The sequence below is a fragment of the Sorex fumeus genome, unplaced genomic scaffold (genome assembly GCF_029834395.1).
Source record: "Sorex fumeus unplaced genomic scaffold, SorFum_2.1 ptg000098l, whole genome shotgun sequence".
NCBI lineage: Eukaryota > Metazoa > Chordata > Mammalia > Eulipotyphla > Soricidae > Sorex > Sorex fumeus.
In genome coordinates, this window is record NW_026606155.1 from 31,894,380 (window position 1) to 31,908,461 (window position 14,082).

General features: G+C 42.9%; 1 protein-coding gene across 2 annotated transcripts in view; it reads left to right on the forward strand.

The window, feature by feature from the left end:
• Nucleotides 1-3,234: 3,234 nt before the first annotated feature.
• Nucleotides 3,235-14,082, forward strand: part of PPP2R5E (protein phosphatase 2 regulatory subunit B'epsilon) — a 174,040-nt gene continuing 163,192 nt past the window's right edge. Inside the window, exons 1-2 of one of the 2 annotated variants that reach the window (XM_056134371.1) lie at nt 3,235-3,848; nt 5,995-6,155. In XM_056134371.1, the coding sequence (XP_055990346.1) occupies nt 5,999-6,155 (157 nt within the window). In that variant the 5' untranslated portion in view covers nt 3,235-3,848; nt 5,995-5,998. Of the gene's footprint in view, nt 3,849-5,991; nt 6,156-14,082 lie in introns of both variants that reach the window. The other variant, XM_056134370.1, reaches the window with a different exon arrangement.

Here is a 14,082-nt window from a genome sequence, read left to right on the forward strand (position 1 = left end):
GGTCTCATTCTCCTAAAGAGCCTTGAATATAATCTCTGGGCTAGGATGAAGGAGACGTTACTGGGGCCTGCTCGAGGCAATCGACGATTAACAGGATGATTTGGATTTATTTTATTATCGTATTCGATATGCCAAACACAGTAACAAGTCTCACAATGCTACTGAGCAAATTTATGAATAGGAGGACAGTGACAGTATTATTATTATTATTTTTTGCGTCACACCTGGCAATGCACAGGGGTAACTCCTGGCTCTGCACTCAGGAATTACTCCTGGCGGTGCTCAGGGGACCATATGGGATGCTGGGAATCAAACCCGGGTCCGCTGCGTGCAAGGCAAACGTCTTACCCACTGTGCTATCACTCCAGCCCCTGATTCTCTTTTAAAAATATAAGTTCAACTAAACTTTCTCAACTAGAGTAAAAAGACGACCTCATATTTTTTTCTTGCATCCCAGAATCCTTAGCACGATTCCTAAAATATACTCCTGCTCCTCCTAATATGTGTCCTTCCATTAGAAACTACTGGTCCAAGGAACAATATCTAAAAAATTTTAGTGACCATGATTTACAATATTGACAATGGCAGGATTTCATGAGTACAAGATTCCAACGCCACACCCCTCCTAGAGTGCCCATTTCTCTCCACCACTATTTCACGATCCTCCCTCAGTCCTTTCCAGGGCCCCTATAACCCCCTTCCCTGTCATGTCTCAATATTTACTGTAGTTTGGTAAATTCAGAGCAGATTAGATTATGTTGCTTTAGACCTTTTTATTATTTCCCTACTATGCTTCTTTATATTCTATATACAAGAGAGATCATTCTGTATCTGTTTCTCTTCCTCTGTCTGACTTCACTAAGCACCAATCCCCTCCAGTTTCATCCACCCACATAGTGGCAAATTGCATGACTTTAGCCAAATAGGATTTGTTTTGTATACATACCACAGTTTCTTTATCCAGTCATCTGTTCTTGGACACTTGGATTGGTTCCAGATTTTGATTATTGTGAATAGTGCTTCAATGAACATAAGTGCACATACGAACATAGGAACACAGGAAATGATTTAAGTTTCTGGGCCCTTGGGGTAAATTCCCAGAAATAGAATTGCTAGGCCATATGGAAGCTAAATTCTAAATTTATTGAGGTGTGTCCATATTGTTTTCCAAAAAGACTGAATTGGTTGACATTTCCGCCAGCACTGGGTGAGAGTTCAAGGAACATTTTTGTTTTGTTTTATTGATTGAGGAACTGGGATTTACAATATTATTATTGATGACATCCTGCATACATAATTCCAACACCACATGAAGGAACACTTTCGTACATAGGCAAGGACGCTCAGATTTAAAAGATCTGCCCATTTCAGTTACTCAGCCATTATATCAAAATGAAAGCTTTGAAAGGAATTGTCTTTACAGAAAGCCATAATTTGCAAGCAAAATCCCCATTCTACAAAATGTGAAATGTTCTCAGCAACAGCTGTGAGCATTTCAAATGTGCACTACTTTTTAACAGTTCAACTGTTGCCAAGGGAAATTGAGTTGGCTTTACATTTTTCCTTACTTTTAATTCTGCATTTACCCTCAATCAGATTGAGCAAACAGATTTTTCATGGCTGGGACACTGAGCTTTTCATGAAGACTGGAAATTGGAGAGATGAAAAGTAAGTTACTGGAAGGTAGGAAGGAGACTGCTATTCTAGCCAGTTTGAAAGGTTTACTGGTGATGATCTTTGAATCAGAGAAAAAAATGGACACTACCATACACTGGCCAATCATCTCAGTCAGTAGGGGGAGCCTGCATCCTTGTCAGAGCTAGCTTTTCCTGTTTCTCGTTTCAATTCAAAACAGGAATTAAAAAAAAATCACTAATAGCATAAATTCCCCCACCACTGCGTCCCCCTACTAGAGTCATTTCTCAGAGTCTGCATAGAAATGTACAACTTCCTGGTAGTAAACAACAAAAACAAAAGAAATGCAGTGCTCTCTTTTTTGTGTGTGGTCAGTTGCACAGACGGTTCTTAAAAGATGATATAATGTTGAGGGGAAAAATTAGGCTACATAACGGCATACAAAAAGAAAAAACTCTGGAGGGGAAGTACACCAAAATGCCAATGGTGATTATCGCTGGGTTGAAGAATTAAGAATGCTAACTTTTTTTTTAACCCGTTCCCCACTTCACTTTCCAAGATTTTGTTTTTATAGTTAGCATTAATAATCAAAAGATATACGCAGCATGAATTTACACAGAGCAAAAAATCCTCGGCAATATACCGGTTGGCCTGAGGCTCAGCAGGGATGCAAACACACCTCTAAACATTTTATCTCTAGTTAGGGTTATGTAAAGTCTTCTCCAGAAACTTTCGGATTCAGTTTGCTAATTAAAATCTCCTAAACGCTGGAGCAGGGTTTCCCGGAGCACTGTGCCTCTGCGGTTCATCGCAATAAACGATTGCAGAGCGTACACGTTATTCCCACTTGCATAAGCTGCACCGGGCTGCCTTCCACCGAGATCCGCAGAGCTTCAGGGAGCTGATATTCAAAACTGAGGTTTAGGGGAAAAGGAGACGAGGTGAGAGAGAATTTGAGCCATAACCAAGCCCTGGCCCGGCCCCAGGGGTTCGGATTTCCGTGCCTGGCCTCCCACAAGGTTCAGCAGAAAGCGACTTGCAGGGGACTTCACGGCGGGCTTGCCAGCGGCCCGGTGGCGCACAGGCCAGGGCGGGGGCACACTTCTGTCGACGCAGCCTAGTTCACGTCCCGAGTAGGGTCTCGGCCAGCCCAAGGAGGGTCACTTGGGCCGACCAAGCGGGCGGAATCAAGGCTCGCAAGGCTTTCCCACCCTTCGCTGCTGGAAGATGACCGCCGCCCTCTCCGAGGCTCCGCATTGCGCGGAAAACCCGTCCCGCGGATGTGCCAGTGGCACACCTGCGGAGTTTCAGCCGAACCTCTCCAACCCCGCGTCTGCCTGGCTTCCCCTCGCAGCCTACCCTACCGCCTGGCGGAAGCGGCAACAGCGCGGCCTGAGAGCGCGGCTGCATCCGGGTCTCTCCCACTTCGGTCCAATCCTGGGCCTCCTCTCTTCCCACCCTCCTCTTTCTCAGCCCCCCCGCCGCCAATCCCTGATCGGCTCTCAGCCTAACCTGCTGGCAGGAGAGTGAAGGCGGACTCCGGCCAATGAGGCGCCGCTTCCCGTTTGAAGCGCCCAATGAGGGGGCACAGGAGGCGGGCTCTGCGGGCCAGAAGGTTCGGTTGTGTGTGTGCCATGGACTCAGCCGCCCGGTGATATTGACAATAGGAGAGAGAAAGGGGCATTGACTGGGACCCACCGCGGGTACCGAACGGCGACTCTGGCAGCGGCGGCGCCAGCTCCAGCGGCTCCTCCTCCTCCTCCTTCCTTCTCCTGCTGCCGCTGCGGAACCAGTCTTCCTCCCTCCCTTCCCCCCCCCTCCTCCCCACGTCGTCGCCGCTGCCGCCCCGGTCCGGAGCAACGAGCAGAGGCGCCGCCCGCCGGGAATGTGAGCGAGGAGCCACCAGCGGAGCCGCAACGGGGTCGGTGGCGATTTGATGGGACGGACCCGCGGGGGAGGATCGTGAGGCAGTCTCCGCCGCCGGAGCGCTGAGGTTCAGGTCCGGCCGTGAGGCCTAAAAGGCGCCGCCGCCGCCGCCGCGGAACCGGAGGGACGCCGCGCCGGACAGCCGTCGCCCCGGGTTCCCCGTCGCTGTCCGGACCTCCCCCCCGCACACCCCGGTTCCGTCACCCGCCCCTTCTGCGGCCCTCTCGCCTGTCTCCCGCCCCTCGACACCACAAATCATCTTCGGATTCTTCCCCAGAAGCTTCAAGGTAACTTTGCCCCCGTCTAGCCCCGCGGCTCGCCCGCTTCCCGTCCTCCTCCCAGCCCTCCTCGAGAGCCTGCAGGGCACCGGCCTCGGAAGGCCTGGCCCGGGCAGCGGGGTGGGGTGCGGTGCGGTGCGGTGCGGTGCGGTGCGGTGCTGGAGGAGCGGGAGCGCCCACAAGTCCCACTTGTCTGATTTTACCTGCAAAGGCTTCCGATGATGCCTCTCGTTCCGTCTGCCGTCTCTCCTTTTCCCCACCTTCTGGGGATTAGAGGCGTCTTCTGGTAGCCTCTTCATTCACTGGCGAGGGTGGGGGCTGGGGTGGGGGGGGGAATGCAAGAGGGGCTTGGTGTAGAGGAGAGAATTCTGGAGCAGCTTATCTTCCAGAGCTTGGGGCGGAGAGTGGGAGCCAAGTGCAGCATCCTTCCCACAAGAAACCCCTTCCCCATCTTTCTCCTCCACCCCGACACTCCCCATGCCCTCTTCGAATTGTCCTGAGCGTTGGAAATACCCTGTGCCCGCTGGTTAGAGAGGATGATGAAGCTCTGGGTGCCTTGGCTCGGGGCAAAACCTGTTTCCCTGGGCTTTACCCTTACCGCCTGCCTCTGCACGTTCAGTTCTGCGGCGGTTAAGGTTTGAGATCCCTGACGTTTGTATTCTGGGTCGCTGGCGTAAGGAGCAAGTGATTTTTCAAGAGACCAAATCGCTACCAATAGATAACAACAGTATCAACAGATCGTCAGGAGATAGATAGGGACCCTCTCCCTGCCTCTCCACAAAGTGACGGAAGAACAGGATTTACTGAAATCTTGCGTTAGGGGTAGAATACAATCTGAGTATTTCACATACTAGCTTGGAAAAGCAGCCCCAACATTTATCACTTATAAACGTGATGTGGAGTTTCATGCTAATGAGGTCAGACTGAATTTTTATTTTTTTTGTCATTTTCCACAGTCTTTCATAGCTTGCATATTGTTTAAGGTTAAATTAGGTAGACTGATACCCCCTCCTTTTTTTTTTAAAAAAAAAAAAGGAAACAGCTTCTAAAATTTTTTAAGCTTTGAACATGCGTTTTTATGATACTGCTGTATTTCTTTGCCAGAACCTTGGGTTACTTTATTCTTAAATGTTGAAGAAACTTCTGTCTTATTTCGAAGCTAAAACACCACTTGTCATCTGTATTGGAATGACAGGAGATTAATTGCGTTTCTGAGTGCCCCCTGTGTGCATTATTTCTAGTTGAGTCTTCCATTAGCCTTGCATTGAGCCTAAGTGCCCTGAAAAGGATGGTTTCAGTTTAAATTGGTAAATGAAGTTGAGCTTAGTGCTTGTTTTTAGGGAATAACCTTTAATAATGTGAGAGGCTTAAAAAAATCTAGGAGCACTTAGCTGTGTGGTTCTCAGTTTGATAGGCTAAAATTTAATATTTGATGATGAACTTTAGGGAACTCAACTTAGTTGTTACTGAGTAAGTTTTGAATTTATGTTTTCAGCTCACCTTTGGTCATGATTTCATCATAGTGTAGTTTATTAAGTCTTAATAACCGAAGATGGCTTCATTCAAAAAGAAGACTTCTTTGAAATGATTTTAATTATGCCTTTTATGTGTTCTGTTTAAAGTAATCTAGCTTGTCCTCATTTGTGGTGTGGTACAGCATATCATATAGCAACAGCACATTGCTTTAAAAGGAATGCCTAGATCGCCTGAAATTGTAAAATTTTCATTGTTGTGATACATAGATTCTTCAAGTACAGTGAGGATTTGAACTCCGGGGCCATTCGTAGTATTAATATCTTGGGAAAATGTTCTGATGGAAGTTTTCCAACTGTAAAATAGCTCTAAAACTACTTCAGGAATCTCAAGATGACAAGAGCTGTGCAGTTAGAAAACAAGTAGATGGCTTAGAAGAGTTCTTCAGCTCTAACTTTAATGCTTATTAGAATCAGATGTACAATATTGCCTATATGATAGTTCTATTCTGCTTCTCATCGTATTATAATATTTTTCCGTGAATGACATTTCTTAATTGGTTTTGCTTTGCATCCAGTATATGTTCACTTTCATGCATTATCACATATGAGAATTTTAGAATGTTTGTAACATACATGCTTTACCATTGGACTGTATTTGATAATCCTTTTTTCTTCAGTAGGGATATGTCCTCAGCACCAACTACTCCTCCATCAGTGGATAAAGTAGACGGATTTTCTCGGAAGTCCGTCAGAAAAGCCAGACAGAAGAGGTCGCAGAGTTCATCACAGTTCAGGTCTCAAGGCAAGCCTATTGAATTAACACCTCTGCCACTGCTAAAAGGTAAGGCTCGGGGCCAGGAATGATTTCCATTTTTGTTAATCTTTCATATCTCTGTGTATCCATTTATGTAGTGTTTTGTTCCTGTTAAAATTCTGTGTTGCAAGTGCATTGGTGAGAGGTTTTGGGTACATTGAAGTTACCAGTACCATTGTGTGATGATGTATACTTAACTTTCCCATGTATTTAACCTAAAACTCTGCAACCAAATAAAAACAAACATCAAGAGAACTTAGAATGTTGATAAGTATGAACACTATATACCAGTGAAACTTAAAGGTGTCTGGGTTTGTGTTTGTCTTTTATTTATGTTGGCTTTGAATGTATACATTATATGCACTGACTAAAAACTGTAGTGGGGGGTGCAGTAAACCTGATAGAGGACTAACTTGCATATAGAAAAGTATGTTTGAAAGAATTCATTTTTAAAAATCAAGAAAAAAGGATAAGTTCTTGATTATCTTCATTTTTGTTTTCAGACAGTATAAATATAAAAGACTTATGATAGGGGCTGGAGTGATAATACAGTGGGTGGGGCATTTGCCTTGCATGTGACTGAGTTCAATCCCCAGCATCTCATTTGATCCCTGAACACCACCAGGAATGACACCTGTGCACAGAGCCAGGCTTATGCCCAGAACAGTGCTAGAGGTGGCCCTAAAACAAAAAGAACTTATCTTTTCAAAAAAATTATTCTTAATTAACATTACCTCTCTTTTCTTTGGAATGAGTAAGGGATAGATAGTTTTTTATGTGAGAACTTAGTTTTCTAGATTAGATTTTTCATTTTTGTTTGAAATATGTGGATACTTTTTGTTGCTTTTCATTCTCATGATTTCCGTTGTGTTATAAACAAATCTCATTTGAAAGATGTGGGAACATAACTTTTTCTAGCATGGAAACTATCAGAATTGGCCCCTGAAGGTGGATTTTTGTCTGTTGAAACACTTAAATGTGATGAGGGCTGGGGAGATAGCTGAGAGGGCTGGAACACAAGTTTTCCATATAGGAAATCAGTTTGATCTGAATTGTCCCCTAAATACTTCCAAGTGGGGCCCCAAAACAAAGACGAAAGAGTGAGGAGAAAAGGTATACATGAACATCAGAATGCATAGTGCACATTCGTGGCTTAGAGGAAACCAGCTGTTAATGAATGTTTATTTAGAATACTCTGAAATTAGATGGTTACTACAAAAAAAAAATTAGAATCTAACTAGAAAATAATCTTCAAAATTTAGTCTAGGCAATTTCAAGTTTCAATTTTTCTTATGTATACACACATACACACACATACTATATATATATTTTTTTCCAGTGCCAATGTTTATACTTGAAATTGTTACAAATGAAATAAATACTAATTATTGTAAAGATGTTATGATGATATATCAGCTAGTAAAGATGTAGTGCTTTTTGTTCGTTTTCTTTTACATTTTTGACTGCACTGATGATGTTCAGGGGTTAATCTCTCTCTGTACTCAGGGGGTTCATACAGTGCTGGGAATTGAACCTTTGCCTTCCGCATACAAGGCATGTGTTCAGCCCACTGAGATACCTTTCTGGTCCCAGTAAAGTTGTACTCTTAGGACTTTTTTTTTTTTGGGTTATCCCAGGAATTTAACCCACAGCTTCATTTATACTTGCAAAGGAAGTGTTCTTCCCTGAGCTATATCCCTGACCCTATTACAGCTTGTAGGGCAGGGACTGGGGAATTAGCTCAGAGGTTGAGTATGAATCCTTTGCGTGTGGGAGACCCGAGTTTAGTCCCTGACGCTGTGTGGTACCCTGAGCGGTGCACAGTGAATAGCCTCTGATCAGTGCTACGTGATATATTTTTGGCTAAAGATTTTGCTGGTAAAAATGAAAATATTTTGGGGTGGGGAGGGTGTGACCTAGTGGTAAAGTGCATACCTTGCATACAGAATACCTGTGTTATGTCTTAAAACTACAAAACAAAAACAACTGAAAAAATAAAAAACTGTTGATTGGGATAAAGCTAACCATGCTTGAGGGACTGGAGTGAGTACAGTGGGTAGGGCACTTGCTTTTCATGCAGGTGACCTGGGTTCAGTTGACCTGGGTTCAGTCACCGGTATTCCATATGATTCTCTGAACCCTGCCAGGAGTAATTCCATGTGTGGCCTCAAAAGAAAACAAAAGAAAACAAAAAACAAAAAAACAAAACAAAAAACCCACAAAAACAAAACCAAACAAATCTAACCCGGCTTGAAATGCAAAGTTAGGAGGCATTTGAAGATCTTATTTACTTAGTCTGAGGTAGACATATAATAGTTATTGACATCTGTAGTTAGCAGAGGGATTTATTATGAGGAAGCAGATTAAATTTACGATTACAAAGAATTTTAAGGGGCTGGAGAAATAGTACAGTAGGTGAGATGCTTGTCTTGTGTACAACTGCCCTGGGTTTGATCTTTGGCACCCCTGAGTACTGCTGGGTGTTGCCCCAACCAAATACCTAAAACAAATAAGAAAAAGAATCTTAAACTTTATGGTTATATTTTATGGGACTTCTGATAAATATTTAAATTAGAACTTAGCTGGTCAATCGTGGCCAGGGTATTGCTTTTGCGGGTAGTGAAAGTAGCATTCACAACATGTGTTTTTTATCCTTTTTATTTTTTACCTGGTCAGCAGCAAGCAAGGCAGGTGCCCCACTATATTACTCTCCAACTTTTCTTTTTTTCATTTAAGAAAAATAGCAATATATGCATAGCACAGAATTGGCCATTTTCTCCGTTTTTAAGTGTGTATTAAGTGTGGGTTCAGATGCATATTTGCGTTGCTGTGTGGCGTTGCTGATGACCACATTGACCATTATGACAACTGAAACTCACTCTCCACCCCTTCTCAGCCGGTATTCTACTTTTTACTCTATGAATTTTGACTACTCGAGCATCTCATAAAAAGTGAGATGAGAAAAGATATACACAGTTTCTATGTATTTGTGATAGCCTCTTCCACTTAGTATATTGTCTTCATATTCATGTTGTGGCCTGTGTCAGAATTTTCTCCCTTCCTTTTATTTTTTTTTCTTATGCCACACCCAGTAGTATTCAGGCTTACTCCTGGTTTTGTACTCAGGAGTCATGGCTGGCGTGCCTGGAAGACCATATGCTATTGTCAGGATTGAGCCTAGGTTGTCGGCATCCAAGGCAAGCGCCTTATCCTTCGTACTATCTCTCTGGCACAAGAACAAACCTCCCTCCCTCCCTCCTTCCCTCCCTCTCTTCCTTCCTTCCCCTCCTCCTCGCTCTGCGTTTAGGAATCGCTCCTGGCAACCTTGTAGGACCATTTGGGATGCCTGGAATTGAACCCCAGCATGCAAGGCAGGTGCCCTGCCCACTTTCTGTACTCTCACTTCAGCTCCTGTTGAGCAGGTTTTGAAGGGGCTTTTTATTCACCAGTATACCCATTTTCTTTCCCTGATTTCTGGTGGGGGCTGGAGGATTAGGGACTTGGTGGAGGTGCTTCAGGTTAGAGCTTCCAGCATAGACGTAGAGTTGGGTGTGCCATCCCGTGCCACATCCTAGCCTCTGCACTTTTCTTTTGCACCACACCTGGCAGATCTTAGGGGCTACTTTGTTTCATTGCTTCAGGATTTTTCCTGGCTGAGAGGGTGGAGAGGTGGGAGCCAGGATAGGCTGTGCCTGCATTAATCCTTTAAATCATCTCTCCCATCCCTCTTTTTATTATTTATGAACCATACCTGGCGCTGCTTAGGACTTAGTCCTGATTCTTTGCTCCTGGTGTGGCTCTGGGGACCACATATGGTGCCAAGGATTAAACCTGGTTTGGACACTTGCAAGGCAAATGCCCTGTCTGCTGTATGATCTTTCTGCCACCTCCTTTTCTTTTTTTAAGTGAAGTCTCATAATATTGAAAAATTTCCAAGAACTTTGAACTTATAAATTTTACCAAAATGAGAGACTTGGAGAACAGCATGATCATATAATACTACATATTTCTTCAACTTAATCCAGAAAGACTATAAATGAGGCTTGTTTAGTAAGCGTGCTCTTGGAAAATATTCTGGAAAACATTTCACAAATTAGATTTTCATAAAGAAGTAGGATCAGATATAGATTCCAGCAGAATGCATTCGTTGTTGGTTTTTGTAGCGAGCATAAAGAGTTTGTTAAATGACTGTTCTTTACAAGTATAGACTTTTGTTTTGGTTTTGGTTTTGGTTTGTGGACCACATCCAGTGGTGCTCAGGGCTTACTCCTGACTACATTCAAGGGTCATTTCTGGGCGCTTTGGGCTCCACCTGGTGCTGAAAATCAAATCCAGTTGGACACAGGCCAGGCAAGTGCCCTACCTGCTGCCATATTATTCCATCCCCTATTATGAATAATAGACATTTGGGTGTTGCTCTTACAAACTTTAGGAAAGATTTTTTTATGGGATATAAAGGATGTGTGTGTGTGTGTGTGTGTATGTATGTATGTATGATTTTTTCCTCCTATTTCCTTAGGAGGAACCAGAGTGCATTGAATATGTATACCAAAGGATAGTTAATTGATTATAAGTTTTCTATAGTATTGCTATGATTAAATTGGAGGGTTTTAATTTATTTTATTTGGGTTACAGTATAAATTGGGCTGGAGTGATAGCACAGCGGTAGGGTGTTTGCCTTGCACGCAGCCAACATGGCCGACCTAAGTTTGATTCCTCCACCCCTCTTGGAGAGCCCGGCAAGCTACCGAGAGTATCTTGCCCACACGGCAGAGCCTGGCAAGCTACCCGTGATGTATTCGATATGCCACACACAGTAACAACAAAGTTTCCAATGGAGACATTACTGGGCCCTCTCGAGCAAATCGATGAACAATGGGAGGACAGTGACAGTATAAATTGCAGTATAAATTTTGTGGGCTGTTCTCTAGACTAAAGGATATATTCTTGAAGTTTTAAATTGGAAGACACTTTGAAAATGGAAATTGTGTAGTTGAGTAATTATGTAATTCTAATTTTTTTGTGTGGTGTGGAGGATCTGACTGTGTGTACTCTATGCTGAGCAGCATCCCTGGCCCCTGCAGCTCCTCTCTTCCAGTTTTTTTGGGCCTCACCCGGCAGTGCTCCGGGTTACTTACTTCTGGCTCTCCACTCAGAACCACTTCTGAGAGGCTGGGAAAGCATGTGGGATGCCTGGGATCGAACCTTGCTCAACTGTGTGCAGACCCACTGTAAGATCTCTCTGGCCATGCAATGCCAGGGATCAAGCCTGGGCCTCCTGCATGGAAAGTATGTGCTCAGCTTGTTGATCTAAAAGTGTGTTCTGCCAGTTTGCCAGCTTTTCAGTTTCATCTTGTTTTGATTTGTTGTGCCAGGGATCAAACCTAAGACCTCACATATGCCGTTCCCACTACTACCATTACTAACATCAATGTATGCATATGAGCATAAGCGTTTGTAAGCAACTTACCTGCATAATGGTAAAAAGAGTTTTTAATGTCCTTAAAAAAGCATCCAAGTCTTTACTTTCATGTCAAGCACTCAAGGCATTAAACCTCTATTGCACTTTCCTTTTCTGAAAAATCAGTAAGAATCCTTCCTTCTCTGCTGGGTTGTTGGAGATAAGCTCAAGGGCTGGAATGTATGTTTTGCTTGTGGGGGGGGTCTGAGGTCAGTCTTTAGCATCACATGATCCCTTTAGCCTTGCATCGAGGTCCCTCCCCACCCTGCCCCACCCATCTCGAGCAGCCATCTTTTATGGCACAAAAAAACAAAGGCAAAACACTTTTGTTTTATATTTGGGTCACTCCCAGTGGTGCTCAGGGTTTACTCCTGGGTCTGTTCTCAGGAATCATTCCTGGTGGGCAGGGGCGGGAGAGGTGTGGTCAGGGGATCATCCTCGGTGCTGAAGATTGAACCTGGGTAGGATGTGTGCAAGGCGAGCACCTTACCCGCTGTACCACTTTTTTTTTTTTTTTAAAGGAGAAAGGACCAACAACTGTAGATCTCTGAAAACATTTTCAGAAACATAAAAATGGAGGAAATTAAATGTTTGTATTTGCAAAGCTCATCTGCAATTTCAGTCTACATAGTTGAGGAGAAATTTGGTTGCTAACCAAATATTTACAAAGAAATGTAAAGCTTTCTATAGAAATAACGTCTCAGATACGAATTTTCACAACTTCGCCTATTAAAAAAGGTGCAAAATAAATGAAACTTTCCTTTCACTGCATGTTGCACTTCATCAGCTGAAGAGACTCTGTGGTATTGCTCCATCTCAACACATTTTTACTTCACTTATTTTCTATTGTGTTCCTTTCCCTGTCCATATTTCACTTTGCGGCCACCCAAATTTGATCTTCATCTTTAAGATGGTGCCAGTTGCAACTGCCTCATAGTACGCAGTCATGGATATGGGGGATCTTGTAGCTCTGCTGGAAAACACTGCACTGCTATTTCTGGGTGTTTTATTCATCATGAGGACCTTCTCTAATTCCATTTTTCAAGTGGGAAAGTTCTGTAGCATTTTTTAGATTCTCAATGGCATGTTTGAATCATAAGAGGTTAAACATCAATATGGTTTGTACCTTTAAATAATGATGTATGTTCTTTAGATAGCTAAATTGTGTGTGTGTGTGTGTGTTTAGATTAATAATAAGCTTTGTTTTAAAATTACAAGTTTGTGAGTTCACAGGAGCTTATAGTCAAGTTTGAAGCATTTTGGTAATGTTTCTGTTTTAGTAAGAAATTAGAAAGATTGTGCTCAAAGTCCAGTGCCATATTGCACCATTTTTAGTTGTCAAAGATTATACTGAATTGTAGGGAGAGGCATTTCATTGCTGCTTAGCTGGGAATGCCCTTATGCTTCTATTTCCTTTCTGTATCCTCACGGTTTATTTCTGTAATAGAAAATTCCCATACGAAGTATGGTGTGGGCAGACTAAATTAAGTGTTCATGACTTATTAATCACTTAAAGTAGTAGTGTCAGAGTAGTGGTGATTGGTAGAAGTGGCAGGTTGTTGATAGTGTATAGTTGATAGGACATTCATTTGAATGTGATAATTATTGCTTTGTCCTCAGTGGAGGTTTGGGAGTGAGAATATAATGGTCTTCAGGGGTTCTAAGAATGTCTTAAGATTGCATGTAAACTTTCTGAATATGTGTACCTTTTTTTCCAGAGGTCAGAGTTCATTGTTTTTTTTTTTATCAGATTATCAAAGATTCAGCCACACTGGTCCTGCTTTCCTCTCATAGTTATGACTTAAACTATAAAATAAACTTTCATTTTTGTTGCTGTTCTTTTCAGAGTATCTTGTTAGCAGATTGTTTTCAGAGTATCTTATTAGTAGAATGTGCACATATAAATTGGTTGTAGAAAATACTGTAAGCTATAAGGAGAATTCATTGTAATATGGGATGTTACTGTTTAGGCTATCACTCATTCAGAACACAGAAATTTTAAAGTGCCTCATCTAGTGTGGTACTTCCTTTCTACATAGAATTTTCTGTCCTTGATTTATGCTTCATGCTCCATCTCTCACGGGGCCATCTCAGGACCTTTCCTTATTACTTAAAACAGTCTTCTTTGAAGTTTCTGTCTCTGTTTCTTTCATTTCCATTATAATTTAAAATTATTTCATCTTTGTTCACTTATGTGTTACCAGTCTTTTCTCCCCTGTTAGAACTTAGTCTTTTTTGGTATAGAAACCTTGTTTCTTTTGGCTGGAGCACTAGTAGCTAGTACAGCAGGTAGTGTTTGCTTTGCACATGGCCAATCTGGTTCCTCCCCTTGTACCCCATAAGATATCCCCTCTCCCCACCCAGCGTGATCCCTGAGCTCCAGAGTCAGGAGTAAGCCCTGAGCACTGTGGGGTGTGACTCAAAAACAAAAACAAGCAAACAGCCCCACTGCCTCCCTCCCACACCGAAATAAAACCCAAACAAAAAAAGGAA